Source organism: Aulonocara stuartgranti (assembly GCF_965226115.1).
Source record: "Aulonocara stuartgranti genome assembly, chromosome: 2".
NCBI classification, from domain to species: Eukaryota; Metazoa; Chordata; class Actinopteri; order Cichliformes; family Cichlidae; genus Aulonocara; species Aulonocara stuartgranti.
The window spans coordinates 24,874,582-24,895,126 of NC_138940.1; the positions used below are offsets into that span (position 1 = coordinate 24,874,582).

General features: G+C 39.9%; 1 protein-coding gene across 6 annotated transcripts in view; it reads right to left on the minus strand.

Annotated features, from left to right (window-relative positions):
• gria1a (glutamate receptor, ionotropic, AMPA 1a) overlaps positions 1-20,545 on the minus strand; it is a 74,773-nt gene that overhangs the window by 47,697 nt on the left and 6,531 nt on the right. For 5 of the 6 annotated variants that reach the window (XR_014271107.1, XR_014271108.1, XM_082504310.1 and 2 more), the window contains exon 3: positions 4,100-4,339. Coding sequence is in view for 4 of the 6 variants with exons in the window: in XM_082504310.1 (XP_082360436.1) it covers positions 4,100-4,339 (240 nt within the window). In the remaining 2 variants the exon portion in view is untranslated. Of the gene's footprint in view, positions 1-4,099; positions 4,340-15,491; positions 15,535-20,545 lie in introns of those variants that run through there. The other variant, XM_082504312.1, reaches the window with a different exon arrangement.

Genomic DNA, 20,545 nt, shown 5'->3' on the forward strand with positions numbered 1-20,545 from the left:
CACAGCCTCTGAAAGATGATTGCTTGGTCTTATTAGAATGTGCACCAGCTGCTCTCCAGGCAATTCACGCTGCTTTTTTTGACAACAGGTCATTAAGAAATAAAAAGATGGATGGTGTTTCACCTCTATATATGACCACAATATAGCACATGTAAATAAATTAGGGAACCAGACGAATGTGAGAATGCTGAATGGAACTGATACAGAGAGGTTGGTACATGGCTATTCCTTTTTACCTCATGGTGCCGACGCATTTAACAGAAAGATGAACGATAGAGTGATGAGCACGGGGAGACAGGAGATAGTGAGCTGTGAATAAAGTCACAAGGCCGGCTGTACTTTAATGGAGTCGAGCTGTAGTAAGTGTTTCAGCACCATGGACAGCACCACTCATTGTAACCAGGACCCGTGTTCCCAAATATGATAATCCTCCCAGAGAGCTCATCAAAAACTATAAAGAAAACTGTAAATAAAACTATAAGCAAAGAGTTCCAGCTTAAGACTGAGTCAGCTCAAAAGACAGAAAGGTGGTGACCCTGTCGCCAGGTATAACTCATTCTCTCAAAGGTTGTGCTTGGTTCAGTGAAAATGATGGGCAAAATCGGCAGACCTAATCATATAATTTACTCTGGAAATGGTTTAAACATGAATATAAAATTGTAATAAATAAGTTAGTTGCATAAATCTGAAGCCATACTTTAGTCTATGAAATATTTGAAAACACGGACCTACCAGTTTATTATGTTGGCATACTTTGCGCTTAATTATTAACAGTGAAAATTATTCAGCTTTTACAAATTACACCTACAACGCCGGGAAGTTCGCCATGTCTGTGAATGCTTTTGCAAGTCTGAGATGTGAAAAATAAAATGAACTGAATCATAATACGAGACCGTGGAAGAGCTGTAATTGTTTGTGTGATCACTCAGCTGATGAAAGCTGGACCGACCAAACTCATCACTGCTGCACTGCTGCACTGCTGTGCTCTTTTTCTTTTTTTTCAGTTCAGTGTTATTGCGTTGGCTGGAAGATGTGAGTGAATTTTAAATGAGATCGACCACAAACATTATCTTAGCTCAGCATTTGGAGTTGACACACATGCAAATGCACAATTTATTATTATTATTATTATGCAGTCACTGTTATTATGGTGGGAAATTTAAATACTTAGTTACACTAGCTCCAAAAGTCACACCATTTCTAGCTTTACCTATTTCCATACAGCCACTGTGTAAAATCTTTGTATAATCCTGACTTTAAGAGAAACTCTGTGAATTTACTCATTATTTTCATTAGCAGCTACTTTTAGTACTGGGACACATTGAACCCAGAAGTTAATTGATTTTCATCTTTTCATTCTTTTGCTATTTATTTTAAATTCTTCTATTTCTTTTAAAAACCTAATATACTTATTTAGTTCTTAATCTGATTTTACCTTGGAATACAGCTGGTTAGCAGTTAAGGTGTGCTAAAATTAGTGTTTGAATCTCATTAATGGATTCTAATGTTTTCTTTATTTTTCATTTGTTTTGTTACAGATGTATTGATTGCTTGCCTCACTGACCGACTGATTTACCTCAAATATCCTCTCGCATTTTTAAATGTGCTTGATGCACTCCTCTAAATCAAAGTCAGTCTGACAGGAGAACTCACAAAAATGTTCCCTCAAAGGCATACTGAGAGAGAATGATATCATAATGGAATCTGGCTGTCGTAAGCACCCTTTTGGCCAGAGGCAGTACATGGGCGACCAGGGCAACAGACAATCAAGAACAGAGAAAATAACACTTTAGCAAACTATTTCCTGAATATTGTTTATGATAGGTTTAATGGGCTATCAAATTTGTTTTCCCATTCTTGGCTTCTGAAAATAAAAATGATAGGCACATTTATTAGGGGATGCTGTAAGAGAGCAAGACAAATGGTAATAGAAAAGGGGGGAAATACTAAAGCCTCTCAGGTGGCAGGAGAGTGATAATGCATGTGATATATTTGTATGTCCTTGACTGCTTTGGATAATGGATTAAACACTGGAAAAATGCTAACATAGGTAGACATTGAATATGAATGTATTAGACTAGAAATTAGAGAGCTTTTGGTCTTTTAAATCAGAAAAATGCAGGTTTACACAGTAACAGTCTGGTCTGAAAGTACATCTACTAAGTGAGCAACACACCAATTTTACAGTAAAATACTGAATTTTTTTAAATTCTCAATTTAATAGTGTTAAAATGTTAATGTTTAGCTATGCTGTGTTTAAACTTTGATTCCTTGCCAATAACTGGACTTTTTTAAACCAGGAAGTGAAACTTCACAAAATTTGTTTTTGTGTCCTGGGTCATTGTAGGCAACAATAATCTAGCATTTTTGTTTGTTTGTTTGTTTGTTTGTTGTCATAAGAGAAAATCACAGAAATAAATGCACTGTGGCTCCTCCTCACAGAAAGTTCACACACAGTGCTCACCGCTACAGCCTATGCTATGATGGCTAGCCCTGTTAAGCTATGTTAATCTTTAGCTAGAAGTGGCCAAAGCTCCTGAAACAAAGTAAAGGTTCTGGCCAGTGTTCATACTCAGTGTTGTTTCATGTAGAGGACATTCCTACAAAAGCTGAGATCTTGTTATAGTTCCAAAAAAAAAGGACACGGAGTTTAGGGTCCATAGACTATCGACATATGGTTGCACTTTGTTCCTCATAATGAATTTTAAGACAGAGTACAGACAAATGATGACAAATAGTTTTGTATGGTTATGGTAAACCTTATACTTTAAATTGTACTGTACCATAATATGTTGTTGTAACTTACAAGAGATACACTGTAGAGTGTACGAGAGTTTCATGCTAGAAAATTCAATTCAGTTCAATTCAATATAGTTTTATTTATATAGTGCCAATTCACAACATCTCCTGAAGGCACTGTCAACTTAACTGATGCAGTGTACCTAATAAAACATAGTTTGATGAAACATTTAGAAGAGGCAAACACAGCTGCTCTATACCATACTACACAAACTGATCAAACTAAATACGATTTCTTTTAAAGGCTTTAAATAACCATGTAGGAAGAGTGACTGCAGTATAGTATCCAAGCAACAGAGACGACTGATATGGATTCTGCTGGCTCCATCCCACTACTCACAGGGGTGACCCTCTCAGACACAAATATACACACACACACAGGCATACGCAGAATTCGTGAGTAGTTAATAAATGGATCACAGAAGATAAAAAATAATAATAATCTGAGGGGCATGTGTGGCCGCTACGGTCATCATGCATTGACAGGCCAAAGACTGCTGTGAAATCTCTACTGTCACTGCTTGATTGTGTGCTGTGTGGAATGACATAATGGCATCTGTCTTTTAAAGCTGACTTAAATCTGCTATTTGTCACACACAAGTCAAACACATAAGCAGATACAAGCTGCAATACGCTGTCATACAGCCTAAATGTATTGAAGTGCGCCTGCTTTTGGGCATACACAAAAAATACACAAATCATGGTCATGCTCCAAAACCCACAACACCTGGGACAGATGGCCTGGCATTATGGGGAAAGCTATAGCTGTTTGGCTCTGGGGGAGATGGAGAGGAAGAAGCAGGAGGCTGACAGGTGTGCCACTTTATTCTTGTCTGACTATGCAGGAGTGTCATTAAAATGTTCAATTTAAATGCTACAGCACTCCTTTTTTTCTTTCATCGGACGGACAAAGGAACTGCAGCAACCCTGGTCTCTGTTGAGGAGCGCTCAATAAAAAGCTTAATCTTTCGTACCATTGTGCGATTTATCTGATAGTCAGTGCAGGTCAATATTTCTATTCGGTGCTCCCTGTCTGTAAAAAAGTGGTGGTCTAAAATAAGCGTTCTGATGACTGCTTGTTGCTGCACAATGGCTAAAATTGACCCTGCTGCTGTCGCCATGGCAATATAAAGATGACAACTGGTGGCTGGTCTAACTACTGGTACTGGCTGTCTTCGTCTGCACGCATGCTCGTTTTCATGAGAGAAATTCCACCGTCAGATTCTGACATCCTTCTTTTTTGTAACGATGGAGGCAAGCCTAAACATCAAGTCAAACAGAGAGCCAGCAGCTTTCCTACCTGAGTTGGAACTGTACATGTAGACAAACTTGGACCATCCATAGTGTTCGATAACTCCCACCAGCGCATCCTGGAGCTCGGGCCTGAGCTGGATCACAAATTGGTTGGCTGTTTCAATGGGGAAGGATGGTGTCACAAAGCAGACGTGCAGTGCTCCACAGAAGGACATGAGCATGTTGACTGTCTTCCTGTCATACAGGCCAATGATGGCATACACACCTTTGGAGAACTGGGAGCAAACTGCAAGGGACAGAACAGAAAAACAAGCAGATATACAGGGTGTTAGTCTTTAAACCTTTGAACAATGAAATCAGCAAAAACATCAATCCAATTATCTTTTCATTGCTGTTACACAGCGTCTATTAAGCGACAAATTAAACTTTGTCGCCATCCTGCCTACATTTGCTAGTAGGATAAGAGTGATATGGTCCAATAGGCAATTATCGTAATTAGCCTGTAGAGCTATCGTGTGCAGGTCTGAAGCTTTTCTGAGTCTAAGGTTATAGTAAGATGAATATCCAGGAAATTGAGAAATGATCAGGCTAATCGAAAAAAATAATCATTTCACTGGATGTGGTTAGTCAAACTGAACTAATCACATCCCACAACAGAATTTTGTCTGAATTAAAATCAATTGAATCCATGGTTTGGATTAAATTTTGGTTTTTAAAGTGGGAGGATAGAGAGAAAGAGGAAATAAATATCTGTGGCATGCCGGGTGCTGTGAAGTCTTTAGAGCCTGAGCTATTAACTAGTACTCAATAGCATGTTTATGCAGGGCTCATCTGCTGGTCCAGCTGCATAGCATTAATCTGTGTGTTTTGCCTTCAGTGAAAGGTGGAGGTGGTGGAGGCAGATTAGGTGTAGAGAGGTTAATCAATGCATCCCCAGGGTTCCACTGACATTTTACTAGCAGCAGGAGGCGGTTTCCAGCTCTCATTTGCCTTTCTCCCTCAGTCCCTTCATTTTTCTCTCTCTCATTGTCTGTCTGTCACTCTGATTTCTTTCACACCCCCTAAATTCTTAAAATAGCTAATTTATGTTCGTGATCTTCTCTCGGCACTTTATATCCTCACCGTGCTCTCAGTAGAGCATGGTATCTTTGCACTTCCAGGTCTGGTCTGGGCTATTTTCTGCTATGGCGATGGGTGGGCCTTACTTATCTCAGTATTTACCAAACAGATTGAAGACGGTGCCTGTACCCACACGAAGGCCAGCTTGCAGCTAGGAGCTGAGGGAAAGACAGAGAGCGAGGATGGCCCATACCCAAAATGCCTAACCTGTCACAGACCTGCACCCTCCGGTCAGGCACGTGTGTGTGACGGAGATAGAGGGAGAGTGAGGAACCGAGAGTGGGAGAAAAAACAGGGATATCACAGAAAAATACACGCACGTACACGCCATGAACACGCACACACATATGCAGCCTCTAGTGCTCCAAAGCCTGGTGAGTCACCCTACTTAAAGCAAGCCCTGAAATAGACATTTTGCGCCTCGCCACACTGACTCAGTAACAGAACTATCTTTTCTTCATGCTCTTGCTAATAAATGGACACTCTCTCAGCTACTGCTTTCCACTAGCACACATTATATATATCCCCTTACAATTTTCTAGGACCAATTTGATGCGGTGTCCTCCATGTTCTGCTTGAATAAAAGGTAACGGGAGCTTGTTTGACTTTTTGTGCAGTGCCCCATTACTCTGCCCTACAGCAGGTTACAATGTTTCACAGAATATGAGTCATTTCTCATCACTTCAGTGTGTGCGTTTGGAAAAAAAACACAAAAACCATGCGACAGAGACCTCCTGCTCCGAGTTGGCAAGACAACCATGCGCCTGTCTAATTCGACATAAGCATTAGCGTAGCTCAGCAGTCCGAGTCTTGATAGCAGTACACACCGGTAGCATGTTGAGTCTGTTTGTGTGTGAGCAGCTCGTTAGTGTTGCTCCACATGTGTAACGGCACTGGACGCAGGGCTGAGAGACCTAAACTGATCTCAAAGACCCCGGCAACACCTGTCCACTCTGGCACTGCGTATCTCCTCGCCACAGTTACAGCTGCCATGGTGGCAGGACTGGGGTTGCCCTGGCAACAGTCTGTTTCTCTGGCAGGGATTACAGTAGCTCAGAGCTGCTAAAGGACTTTCGTAAGATGGAGTGGGAATTGTGGAGTGTTTGGACATTTTGTCATAATTAGGGTTTTCACCTCGAGGAATTAGCAAATTTGCAAAAGTGACTTGGTTTTGCAAAATCCTTAGATAATTTCTGAAATAATGAAAGACAGTAGGGCTTCACTGCATCCCATTTTTATTATCACTTAAAACGAGAAAGGGATAATGCCCAACAAATTCTGACTTGCTATAACTGCGAGGTAAAGCTCTGCTGATTCTCATTTAGAAGCTATTTATCCTTTTTTAAGGTTGTTATTATTGGTTATATAAATAACCCCAGTTCCAACATCTCCAGCTTAGCTCAGCTCAGGCTCTCTATACATACAAATTAATGCCGGGGGGAGCAATTTAGAAACACCAGCACCCAGAATTCAGGTTCTACTTGTTACACTTCCTTATAATAATGTTACTTTTAGAAGTGTTTTGTGACATTATAACATTAAAAAACATCCAAAATTGCAAAATTACTGCCATTAAAAGGAAATTTGTAACATTAAAACATTTATGCCATTAAAAATAAGCATGAAACAAGAAGAGTTTACTGTTATTGAAATGGATCTTGTTACATTATGAGGTCCATTAGAAATGAACTTGTAATAACAGAAAATTATTGTCATTAAAATGGAATTTGTTAATTTACAAGTTTACTGCCATTAAAAATCAACTGCAAATGATAATAAACATTACAGCCTTACCTACAGAGAATTACTCATTAACATATTTTTGCCTTATCAAAAATGAACACTGTTTACATCAGGTTTTGCAGTTTCAGTCAGAGTATTGAATATCCTATCATCTATGCCATGTATTAACTTTAACCCATTTCATATCAAGCTGACACTGGTAGCATTTCCTCCACCACATCACCAATAAGAGACTGAACTCTTTAGCCACAATAAAAGCTAGCCATTGCTTTTTCTGAGCTGTCAGTGGCCACCAGTGTGTGAGTTTAGCTAGCAGATATCACAATGATTTGTGTTTACTCATAACTTTGTCAGTGCCCGTTTTAAAAAACTAGTCTCTCTGAATCTCCCTGGCTGAGCTACACAGTCATCTTCACTGGGGCTGGTATGGTAAAAATTTTTACTGTGAAGGATGGTACATCTGGAAAAAGTAACTAAACTACAAAAAACAAAAACACTAAAGGATACTTTTCTCTCTGCTTCATCTTTCCTTTTCATCCATTTTGGCCTTGTCGGCATAAAAGCAGTTAGACAGTGAGCTCCTGTGTGCCAAGGATCATACTATGCGAGTGAGAAATATCTGTGACTTTTTGCTCGTGAAGTTAACTGTTTAAAAGAATTTAAAGCTCTGTGCTCCTGATCGGCTGCCCACCACTAAACGCTAAAATTATAATATTTCAACAGCCGTGTATAAGCCGAGCATCCATGTAACAAATGATTTAACTGTAAAACTGTGACAAATTACCTGCGGTGTATGATAGCAGCCTTGGTGATTTCTTTATACTTTCTCTTTTTGTGGGATAAATAAATGATAAATGTGGGAGTTAGCAGATATTTGATAAACTCATACACACAGCGGATTGCAATCAGTCTCTGAGAGTTTCATTACTAACCTCTTAACTCTTACAGTTAGGCCTGTGTGTGTTTACTATCGAAATCTTAACATTGTCTAATGGTGCCTATCTGTAACTGTGCTTCATTTTAAATGAATGTAATTCATCAACCTGATTATTATGAGTGACTATCATTTGCCTGTTTTGGTGGCTCCTCCCTAAGATGGCAGCACTGTAAAAAAATATGTGAGAACCCCACAAAGTTAAGTTTAAATGCATTACCACCAATTACCCATAACAATGTCCAAAAAGTCAGCAACTAATTGTTTACTGCATACAGCTGCAGGAAAGCTCATTGGAACCGAGCTGACATTTTTATCCATACCAGGCTTTTCTTATGAATGAACAAGATGTTGATTTGCATTTGTTGTGGCCAAAGAGCTTTGGGCGGCAGAAAAAAGGAGAGAAAGAAAGAGAGAAAGAGAGTGAGAGAAACTCAATTCCTAAAGGGGCTGATACTCACGCAACAGGAGGAACTGTCAGAAACAACTCACGCACTCACGTCTTCCCTGTTCTCTGTTTCCTATGCCCTGCAGCTGTTCTTCTGCTTAGCATGAGCCAAATTTTAAATGACAGACGTGTCTATGCTGGTTGCATGAAAGAGGGATGTTTGTGACAGTTGCTCCTGCATCTGACGGGCTATTGGGCCGGTGTTTGGAAAAGGTGCCTCCTTAATAGTGACCATAACGGTTTACGATAGAAATATGGATAGACGACTTGATGGCTAAAAAAAGTACACTTTAAGTATTAAAACAGCATCCTGTTAGTTTTGATGGATAGGAAAAAAATATATTCGACAGATTTTTGGGAAAACAAAAGAAATTCATTTAAGGATATGTCAGTATTCGCCGGAAATATATACATATATATATATATATATATATATATATATATATATATATATATATATATATATATATTAGGGCTGAACGATATATCGCATTTGCGATAATATCGCGACATGATCAAGTGCAATTTTCTAACCGCAAAGGCTGCGATTATACTGCGATTATATTATACAATTCATGGGCTGCATCCTCCTGAGGCCGCATTTGTAGACCGATTACGTCACAGCGACGCGCCGAAGGCTGTCCAAATTACTACCATATCCCAGAATTCATAGCGCGGCCCAGCCAAACTCCAGTTTCCAGCAATGGCGGCCGCTACTAAGTTTTAAAATTACTCATACTAATCTTTCTGGGTCACAAAATAAACTTTTAACATATTTTCAGGCGAGAAAGTAGTTGTGTAAACATCAAATATCTGCTCGGTTTATCAAGATATCCCATATTTGCAAAAGTGCTTCGACGTTTTCAGAGGCGTCTGCTACCCACCAGCTCGACAGCTAGCCGGGAGCTCGAGGGTTACTGATGCGGCCGAGAACGGCACAACTCCCGGCACATCATTTTCAGATCACCGCGGAGTTTCGCTGCTCGGGTTAAACGTAATATATAAGTCACTTAGACAACCTAAAAATGTTATTGTTGGGCTTTTTTCAGTGTTTTGTTTGTTCGTGAGTAAATCGGTTTGGCTGAGATTAAAGTTATTAGATTAGATAAAATAAAACTTTATTAATCCCCCGGGTGGGTTCCTCCTTGGTTTTCACACAGCTGACTAAACGTCAAACAGAAAACTTATTAAACAGAAGTATGAGACAGTCGAGAATTTACACCAGTGTCTGGTTATATTTTAGATAGCAAGAAGCAGACGGCCGAGTTTATTAAACTCCACCGAGACAGCGGTGACGCTAATCAGAACTAGACCGTCCAATTTCACGCCTTTAAACTTTAAAGGCGTGTTTGTGTGTGTGTTTATACAATTGCTATTATGTTTGCACTTTATGTGTAATGTTACTGACTGCAGAGATCAGTAAGATGTGTGTATTTTTTATTTATTAGTTTTATTTATTTAATATTATTTTTTAATTGAATGACTGTCTAGTAGTTCACAGATGTCGAAAAACTGAGTGTGGTAAAGCCACTGATTTTTTTTATGTATATTTCTGCAATCTGCACATTGTACTGACTTTCATTTTAATGTTTACACCAGGGTTCCTTGTCACCACTTTATGCTCAGATGTTTGTAAGCTAAAAATAAACTATTGTGTATGTTCAAATATACTGTTGTGATTGAAGAAGTTAAATAAAAATGTCAGTCATCAATTCATGCATAACCTCATGTCATCATAACAGAGGTCTGTCTTCCAGGAAAGAACAGTTTAAAATGAATGTAATATAGTATTGGCCATACTATATGATGTATTGCTTGTCTTTGTTTAATAATACAGAAGACAAATACCTTAAAAAATAATCGCATATCGCATCGCAATCGCAATATTGGGGCAAAAAATCGCAATTAGATTATTTTCCATAATCATTCAGCCCTAATATATATATATATATATATATATATATATATATATATATATATATATATATATATATATATATATATATAAGTCAGAGGTGTCAAGGTGCCCTTGCACATGCCTGCCTCCCAGCAGCTCCACATCAGCTGTTCCCTAACCTGTGTACAGAGACGCGGTATTAAAAAATTGCTTCTTTGTGTGGGTGTATGTGATTCTTTTTTTCAATAGTCCGGGTTTGCTTGACATGCCAAAAAGAAATAAATAAGAAAAAAAAAATCAATGCAGCTGAATTGAATTGTACCAAGAGCCCTCACAAATGTATTTTTAGGGCTTCACACAAACAGGTTTGAAAGAATCAATACTGTATAACAAATGTCATTTGAGTGCTGTGCCTAATGCTAAATCAGTAATTGATGTAATCTGGACTCACAGGTTTACGGAGACCATAGACAAACCACAAATTCTGATATGTGTATCAGAATCACAAACACACGCAGACACACACAGGAGGGACACACGTATCTACTATTTTCCTCCCTTGGGTTATACATGCTATTATAATGTGCAACATTAAGGTCAGCGGTAGACAGGAAATTTCACAGCAACAGGAAGCTGGGTTTAGCTGGAGGGAGCATACTGATTGGAGAGTTCTTGTTCAGTCATCCATAAAGATCGTTTTTTTTGATAGAGCCTCACTACTGAGAAGTGACATGCCAGATGACTCCATAAAATAGGACATCCGATTTGGTTGCTCATCTTATCCTCTGGTCGACTGTATACCGTTCTCAGTTTGGTGAATTATTTACTGTGAAACTTCAAAGAAATCTGTTTCAAATGCTATGAAATCATGAATTTTTCCTGCGGGCATCACTAGACTAAGACTGAGCGCTGCAAGCTGCTAAATCCAGCTTTCTTCTAGCTCAGCATACTGTTGCTAGACTGATTCATAAAGTCATCTCATCCAATCCTACACCTTTACGTCATCACGATTTTCCAACTAGTCCCTTTTCAGCCTATAGAAAGAGGAAAACCAAACACATTATTCAATTATTCATGAATTCTTGAAAAAGGAAATTAAAAAAATAAGAAATTAGGAAACAAAAAATGCCCAGTGTGAGAAATTTAAAGGTCCTGTCTAATTTTTTCCCCTCACAACCCTGGAGCAACATCATAAAATCAAGGGATGAACATCGAGATCTGTTACAAAAGAGCTCCGAAAATACTGCACGGATATAAAACTGCAGATTTCCTGTAGTTCCAATGAAGCTATTAAGGTTTGATTGATTAATCAGCACAGTTACATTTTATAAAGGAATGAATGCACAGTGACCAGCGGCTGTGAACCTGTAGCACCATTTTATAGAAACGGTACACAAAATTCAAGGTAAGTCAAGTTTCTTGTGGATCTTATGCTTCCAATCCTGCCCCCCAAAATGACAACTACGGGTAAGATTCCTACATGTATCGTTCATATCAACACAAAATCAAATCCTCAGATCATTTATATTTAAATATATTTTCATTTAAAATGTCTTTATACATAAAATCCTGATGATGATAATGAGACACTTTTATAATTAGCCCTGGGACACACTGCTTATTTGGCCTATTTTTCCAAGTGATACAAAGTGGTTCTCAACACTCGAGACAGTGGAATGATCTGTCAATAGTCCTATTTATGTCAGGTAAAAACAACATCACATAACTGAAAACCTCAAGTATAGTTTCAGTGTCCACAATAGGTTCTAATCCTGCTAAGCACCTGCACAATTTATCACTGTCCTGTGGACTTTTTGTTTAGTACGAAATACCAAATATCCCAGTTCTATCATTTCTAACAGCAGGTGTTAGGCTGCGGTAAAACTAGTGTTGAGATATGTACAGCATTGCACAGTCACTACCCAAATGATTCTAGCAGGTTGATGTCTTTCTTATCTTTCTTACACTGTTTATTACTGGAAGCGAAGATACTTTTTTGATTCTTGAACTGTCATGTAATAGATTTTATAGGCCTTCATATAAAATTTAGGGGGGGACAAAATCAGCAGCAATCCACTAGGCTGTCAAACATTTCCTTTTAGAAGTGAATGTATTGGTTGCAGTGTAGGTATGAACCTAGTAGCTAAAGCAACAGAGAGGCTAGTTGGATACCATTTCCCGTTTTTCTGCACCTGGTTCTGTAATGAAAGCCTTAAATTCCTCACAAAATAACGAAAAATCTATATAAAAAACATTTTAAATTTTTTGTTTTCAGAAAAGTAAACTTCCTTTTCTTTGCTGGCTTACACTGGTAATCCTAGGGTTTGGTACTTTTCTGCACTTAGTTTAAAGTATCCTTTGGAAACATGAGTGGAATGACACCAGCAGGAAGGCAGCTGTCACATGAGGCAGCAAAATACACCACCTTCACAAGGGTGAAGGGTCACTCAATCAACCACAGAGCACTTTGAGGGGAGATAAACACATCTGACACCAGACACTGCTCGGCGCACAGTTATCCTCCACTCAGCCACCCATGGCTAATAACTGCCAGATAATGTATGTAATAAAAACAGAGAGCATGTTGTGGTCCCTCTGGTCTCATCCATCTTCAGGAGAGCTAATCAGCTATGTTAATGAAAGGACGAGCAAAAGAAGTCAATAACCGATTCAATCAGACCGCACATTTGTATGCAAGCATTCAGACCTGATTTTTCTTTTAAGGGTAAAAAACAATACCCCTTCATAAACGTTAAGCGCTAGCTCAAAAATATTTCAATAAAAAAAATAAAAAATAACAATAATGTCTCACTGGGTTTGACAAGACAGCGTATCACACACAGATCGTGCTTGTAAAGAACCCCCCAGGTGATGGGGTGGAGGTGGCCTACTCTGCGAGCCCTCCAACACAGCATGACTCACACAGTGCAATCAATCTCCTTCTGCGCAGAGGACAGGGACCCAGGGGACCAAAACACAGCACCAACCCAGATCTGCATGAAAGTCTCCAGACATGACTGCGTAGGAGGGTTTCGCTGTCAAAGCAGTTTTCAGTTGCATCGCCTTAAAAATCCTGAAAAATCTGCCAACGAGTATTTTTAGTCATAGCGCATTGTAGTGGTAATTCTTTGATCCATGTATGTTCCAGAAAATCGATACTTAAGAGTTAAGGGAGTCAAAACTGGTTCAAGAGGTTTTAAAAAGGGCGTTGGTTTTTTGACAGACGGCAATTTGTTGCTCCAGCGATTTGTTGTTTCCCAGGTTAAACAGCGTTACCTTCCCAAGCTCAAAAGAGATGTACTTCCTCAACAAAAGCAATAAAATTGTGTTTTGCAACAAAGAAAAAGGGAAAATTGAGATAGAGGATAAAAAAGAGTGGCTGAAGGAGTAAGAAAGGGGGCAAAATAAGGAAAATATCGACTAAATCCAGAGAGGAAGACACTGAACTCTGGGGGAGATGTGGGACCAACAGTTGAACAACCAAACAGGACTTAGACTGTAAGTCAGGGCGCACTGGATACTCATGAGAGTTTATATTAGTTGAAAACGGGGCCACGGAAGGTTAATAAGGATGAGCAAAAAATGAAGTGAGTCTTGAAAATGTAGGTGACAGCAGACAGAAGGCAAAGAAAGAGAAGCACGGGTGTCTGTGAGAGGAAATGATAAGGAGAATGCTGCGAACAAAGAGAACAGATGCCAGCCTAGCAGTGGGAAATAAAGGGACCACACAGTGAAATCTAGATCTCTCCTATTTCCTCTAAGTAATAAAACAATGGCACCGCATCGCCTCATTAAATGGGTAATCGAGGGTGTGAAAGCACTCCCCTCCGCTCCGAACATCTCTCTCTCTTCTGGTGTCTCACTCTCTAACCCTTTCACGCCAAGCTATTGTCTCTCCTTCTTACTGTTTCTCACCACGTCTCCAATCTGGTTTGCTGCGGAGCCCTGCCGCCTGCTGAACAAATGCTTACCTGGGCAACGGGTCAGAAACATAGCCCAGACCAGCTCCTGTCAGGGGGTATGGAAACTCCAATTATCTCCTTAACAATTATCCCTTCGCAATTATCTCCCCATCTGCGTATCAGTGTCGACAGGTGCAGAGGGACAGTCCCGCTCACACGCTTTCATTTCTCTGACAGGGGAAGTGATGGAAGTGGATATGAGGGGCAAGGAGAGCCAAACTCACAACCTGCAAGCTAATTCACTAGGAACCTCTGTATGAATTAAAAACCTTCTTCAACAGATTCCAGCCGAGCTCGTGGGAAATGATTGTGGTCACTGAGCAGAATTTATGAGCGCTGCAAAAAATCATTTCTATCTAGGGCTGCAAAAGTAGAAAATGTATTTATTTGAAAAAAAAAACACACCTAGCAAACATTTGACTGTTAGTGCTTGATAAATGAATAATGTTATAGCCAGTTTTTTCTCAGCTAACTAATTGAGCCATTGACTCCAACTTGCAGATACTAGAGACAATCAATAACAGTACAGGACAAGGCACCTATGGATAATTCATGGATTAAATCCGCTACCCTGATGTATTTAAATCTTGATATCGATAACTCCGTAGAGTGGATTAGTCTCAGGCGTTTGAGGAACTGTGTACACATGCAGTTACACTACAGAATGTATGCGGCTCACAGGTTTGACAGATGAGTTCTATCATTAACACAAGAATACAAAAGCAAAAGCGCAAGGAATTAATTTGAAAGTGTAAAAAGGAATCAGCTGAACATGAGCAATATAAGGAGATCGTTTGCATTTGAGTGTGTGTGGGGGGGTTGAGGACTAGTAACAGGCATCAGAAGAATTTTGAACACCTCAAAACTCATTCCATCATCTCAAACGGAGGCATTGCAGAGTTACACAGAGTAAGGTGTTGTGTTGGTTATTACTTTTAAAATGTCCCTGAATGTTTTTTTTAGAAATTGTGGTGGCTGTGTCTGATGTTACCATGTGAATCCTGTGTAAAATGGCAATTTGAGCTTGTATAGGCTAGACAGCTCATGCGCGAGTATTTAGAGATACTCCAGTGCTTAACAAAAATAAAGTAACGTCATTACTGTCGAAATATAAAGTTGTGGTTGTGTGTGTTAGTCACAATATTGGAATTTTAAACTTGCTACAGATACTCAGGAAAATACTTCAAATTTGATACCATGGGGCGATTATGGCTCAAGAGTTGGGAGTTCGCCCATCTATCCATCAATTTCCATTGATGGATAGATGGGTGAGATACATATAAATCTCCCTTTCACTTTCCTTGAGAGGTTGGTATGTGTGTTCCTCAAACTCACCTGGGAATTTGAGAGTATTTCACAGTATCTTTGCTGTTACCAGGACAGCACTGCACCTACAGCTTGATGTCATCCATGTACGGGAGGTGGGTTATGGCTACTCCACTCTTGACTCTACAGGGAGTGCAGAATTATTAGGCAAGTTGTATTTTTGAGGAATAATTTTATTATTGAACAACAACCATGTTCTCAATGAACCCAAAAAACTCATTAATATCAAAGCTGAATGTTTTTGGAAGTAGTTTTTAGTTTGTTTTTAGTTTTAGCTATTTTAGGGGGATATCTGTGTGTGCAGGTGACTATTACTGTGCATAATTATTAGGCAACTTAACAAAAAACAAATATATACCCATTTCAATTATTTATTTTTACCAGTGAAACCAATATAACATCTCCACATTCACAAATATACATTTCTGACATTCAAAAACAAAACAAAAACAAATCAGCGACCAATATAGCCACCTTTCTTTGCAAGGACACTCAAAAGCCTGCCATCCATGGATTCTGTCAGTGTTTTGATCTGTTCACCATCAACATTGCGTGCAGCAGCAACCACAGCCTCCCAGACACTGTTCAGAGAGGATATCTTCCCCACTCGCTGTCTGAGGAGGGTGCACAGTATCCTGCGGGACCAACATCACCCTGCGCGCCACCTTTTCCATCTGCTGCCCTCAGGGAGAAGGTACAGGTCTATACAGGCCAGAACATCCAGACTGGCCAACAGCCTGTATCCACAGGCTGTGAGGCTCCTGAACTCTCTGCCCCCCTCTCACGGACAATAACCATATCCAACTTCTTAATAGCAATGAACTGGTCTGCATTGGTGCATCATATCTTTATTCTCTTCCCCCTCCTGCCCCCCCCCCCTCTTTCTTAAATAGATAACTATCATATCTGATATCATATCTCACAGTACAATAATATTGAATGGGTTGCATTGTTGTATTTTGTCATGTTTCTCAGGTCTTTGTCTGAATTTCTACGAACATTATTGCTAAGGATTGTCTTATTGCATTGGAGTCACACTGGGTTAAATATGTACACTTGGGTTTTAAGGGGTATTTATTATTTTCTTCTTTTTTTTGGGTTGTATGGAAGCCCCAAACGCAATTTCATTGTTCTTGACAATGACAATAAATAAATAAATACTAAATACTGTTTTCCCTCCTTGTAAATCTCACATTTGATGATGGACCACAGGTTCTCAATGGGGTTCAGATCAGATGAACAAGGTGGCCATGTCATTAGTTTTTCTTCTTTTATACCCTTTCTTGCCAGCCACGCTGTGGAGTACTTGGACGCGTGTGATGGAGCATTGTCCTGCATGAAAATCATGTTTTTCTTGAAGGATGCAGACTTCTTCCTGTACCACTGCTTGAAGAAGGTGTCTTCCAGAAACTGGCAGTAAGACTGAGAGTTGAGCTTGACTCCATCCTCAACCCAAAAAGGCCCCACAAGCTCATCTTTGACGATACCAGCCCAAACCAGTACTCCACCTCCACCTTGCTGGCGTCTGAGTCGGATTGGAGCTCTCTGCCTTTACCAATCCAGCCACGGGCCCATCCATCTGGCCCATCAAGACTCACTCTCATTTCATCAGTCCATAAAACCTTAGAAAAACCAGTCTTGAGATATTTCTTGGCCCAGTCTTGACGTTTCAGCTTGTGCATCTTGTTCAGTGGTGGTCGTCTTTCAGCCTTTCTTACCTTGGCCATGTCTCTGAGTATTGCACACCTTGTGCTTTTGGGCACTCCAGTGATGTTGCAGCTCTGAAATATGGCCAAACTGGTGGCAAGTGGCATCTTGGCAGCTGCACGCTTGACTTTTCTCAGTTCATGGGCAGTTATTTTGCGCCTTGGTTTTTCCACACGCTTCTTGCGACCCTGTTGACTATTTTGAATTAAACGCTTGATTGTTCGATGATCACGCTTCAGAAGCTTTGCAATTTTGAGACTGCTGCATCCCTCTGCAAGATATCTCACTATTTTTGACTTTTCTGAGCCTGTCAAGTCCTTCTTTTGACCCACCATGCCAAAGGAAAGGACGTTGCCTAATAATTATGCACACCTGATATAGGGTGTTGATGTCATTAGACCACACCCCTTCTCATTACAGAGATGCACATCAGCTAATATGCTTAATTGGTAGTAGGCTTTCGAGCCTATACAGCTTGGAGTAAGACGACATGCATGAAGAGGATGATGTGGACAAAATACTCATTTGCCTAATAATTCTGCACTCCCTGTATATCTGTATCAACTCTTAGTGAGGAGCTCACTTAAGGGGTTGAAGACAAAATGGCAGTGGGGACAGCGTATCACCTTGGTATATTCCACACATTATGATCATTCACACTTTACAGTTCTAGATGAATGTTACATTATTATTACACTATTATTACACTATTAGCCTTGTATACTCCAAAGCACTCCTGTATCCATGTGTGGGGCAAGAGTTATAGGATTATGTGTAGCCATGTGGTGCTCAGGTTAGTTTGGCTGGTGTACTGCTCTGTCAACCATCAGCTTCTGCTTTGACCCTCTGGTATTATTCCCAATGCTGTTCTGAGCTGTGCTCATGTCTTCACTCAGCTTGGATATTATGATGCCTGAGAGGATCTTCCATGTTGTGGCGAGACAGGTAATTGGACAGTAGTTTGACGATACTGTATGCTTGTGGGGATTGTTTTGCCCTGTGTTAGCCAGTAGTGGATGAGTACCTGCTGTTAGCAAGTCCCTTATTTGTGCTGCCAGGCTTTCATGGTGTGCTCTTAGGTCCACTAGTCACTTGATATTATGGAACCTTTTCCTCCCAGATGTTCTTCCAGCAGTACGCAGGCAGACCCACCTAGCTCTGCGAGAGTACATCCTGAACGGATCTTTGGAGAACAAGGCATTTATTTTCTTGGCCTCTGTTTCTCTTGCTATATCTCTTCAGCCTACTGGCTTGAGCTGTGAGCCTTTGTTTGGCAGTTTCTAGAGGCTCGTTTATATCAATATTAATAGTGGTATCATGTTGTTCTTATTCATCAAGGACCTATCTCTCATGATGCTCTTCTACACATCTATCTATCTATGTTTTCTGAGATGGTGCTGCAGATGTTTCTATTTAATTGCTGGTAGTCTTTTCTCAGAATTAAATCTCAGACTTTAACAGAAACATAGATAGATACACAAATTTTTTTATCCTTTTAAATTAACACTGTAATGTTACAGATGTGCAGGACATATAACGCTAGCTCCAGCATTACCGTTACAATCTTATTATTGGTCACAGCTGCTAGCTGCTACATAATGATAACAGATGGTTATTTGTATCGGATAATTGCTAATAGTTAATAGCGTTGTGAATATCAACCACATTTCATGTGTTTAGCTGCTAGTGAGGGGAGGGGCTATGTGCCTGCCCGTCTGCTGTGTAAAGCTGTGTGTCAACTGGAAGAGACAAAGACAGTGTGGATATCAATACTTGCATCAATAATGTTGCAAATGCATATCCATTCCAACAGTAATTTTCAGTAGCAATTATTAGAGTCATTTGTTTATTTAGATACTTATTTTAGTATCAAGTTTGACATCCATAGTATCAAAATTAGTAATGTTAATACGTAATTATAATTACATTATTTTGTGGGTTTTTCACGCTTGGCTAAGTTTGACAGCCAAGACTGACAGGCATGATGACCATCCAGGTATCAGTTATAATGCTAATTTATGCTAGCAAAAAGTTAAATCTAGTATTGCAATGCATTTATCTGTCTGATTTATAACACTTCAGCCACACAAGTTAATGCGACTACACATAAGGAAATATACACAACAGTCTAAGCTGTAAGGCAAAATATGTGATGATGCATGATTTTCTGTTTCATTTCTTGCCTTTTCTGCTTCTGCGACTTTTAACAACTGTTGCAGTTCTTGTGTCACTTTTGTGTAATCTGTGCAACTGTGCCAACAACAACAGCAGTTGTATTGTGTGACACGGCTTAATATGCTTGTAGGCTTTGTTCCTCATTACAGTACACAGAGGCTCCTATAATGCACTGTATGACAAAAGAGGGACTCCGCTTCTGTCTTTGCTGCAAAAACATGACAGCTGCCATCATCAGGCGCTCGTCCCTCCACCCTGCAACACAAATCCTGGTCCTCATCCGCGAACACATTGTTTTCTAATTGCCAGCCCCAGATGTCTCAGCTCAGACCTCCACGTCCCAGCTCCCATTACCTCCAGAGGCGACAGATTTTTTTAAATACTTGGTGAGCTTGCATGAATACAGAGGAGGATTTGGAGTTGGTTTTGAAAGACAATGAGGGGGACAAACTGAAACAGAGTGGACACAATCATCAGTAATGTGTGTGCGTTTCTGGGCTAAATAAGATGTGTGATAAAGGCTGTGGTCTTGTCTTCACAACAGAACTGGCTGGTCAGTTCACTTTCATGTGGCAAGTCTTTCTTAGAAAAAGTCACATGAGGGCGAAGATATTAAATGACAAGTTGCTTATTTTCTGTTTCGCAGCCATTACTCTCTTCTTCCCTCCCTGCCCCATGTGTACATTCCCTCTGTCTTCCTTGTACAAAGCAACAAAAGCGCACACACACACGCACAGAACATGGGGAAAAAAATCTACCCCCCTCCTGCTCTGCATCCTATCAGTCTGCTGCTCTGGGAGAGGTTTTGGCTGATCTGCATTGATTGCTATGGGTCTTTCTCTATCCCTGGTGCTCTGTAGCAAGAAAAAAAAAACAAAAAAACGGAGTCTTCTCATTCATCAAACCAGCACCTGCCAGACTCTAGCCCAAGAGAACTGCCACAAGTTTTTTTTCTTATTTGTTTTCCTTTTGTTTTCTTCTTGACAAATAACTGTAATGTCCCAAACAGTCAGAAGGGAGCAGTGATCTGCTTTTTGTCTGCCATTTTCAATAGCAAATTGAATACTCTGTAATCCCTCTGAACATGCATGCACTGTGGAAGTCAGTCACCACAGATGGACCTCAACGACTGATACAATTGCTACAACAGGAAAAAAAAACAACCCCAAATACAACCAGCC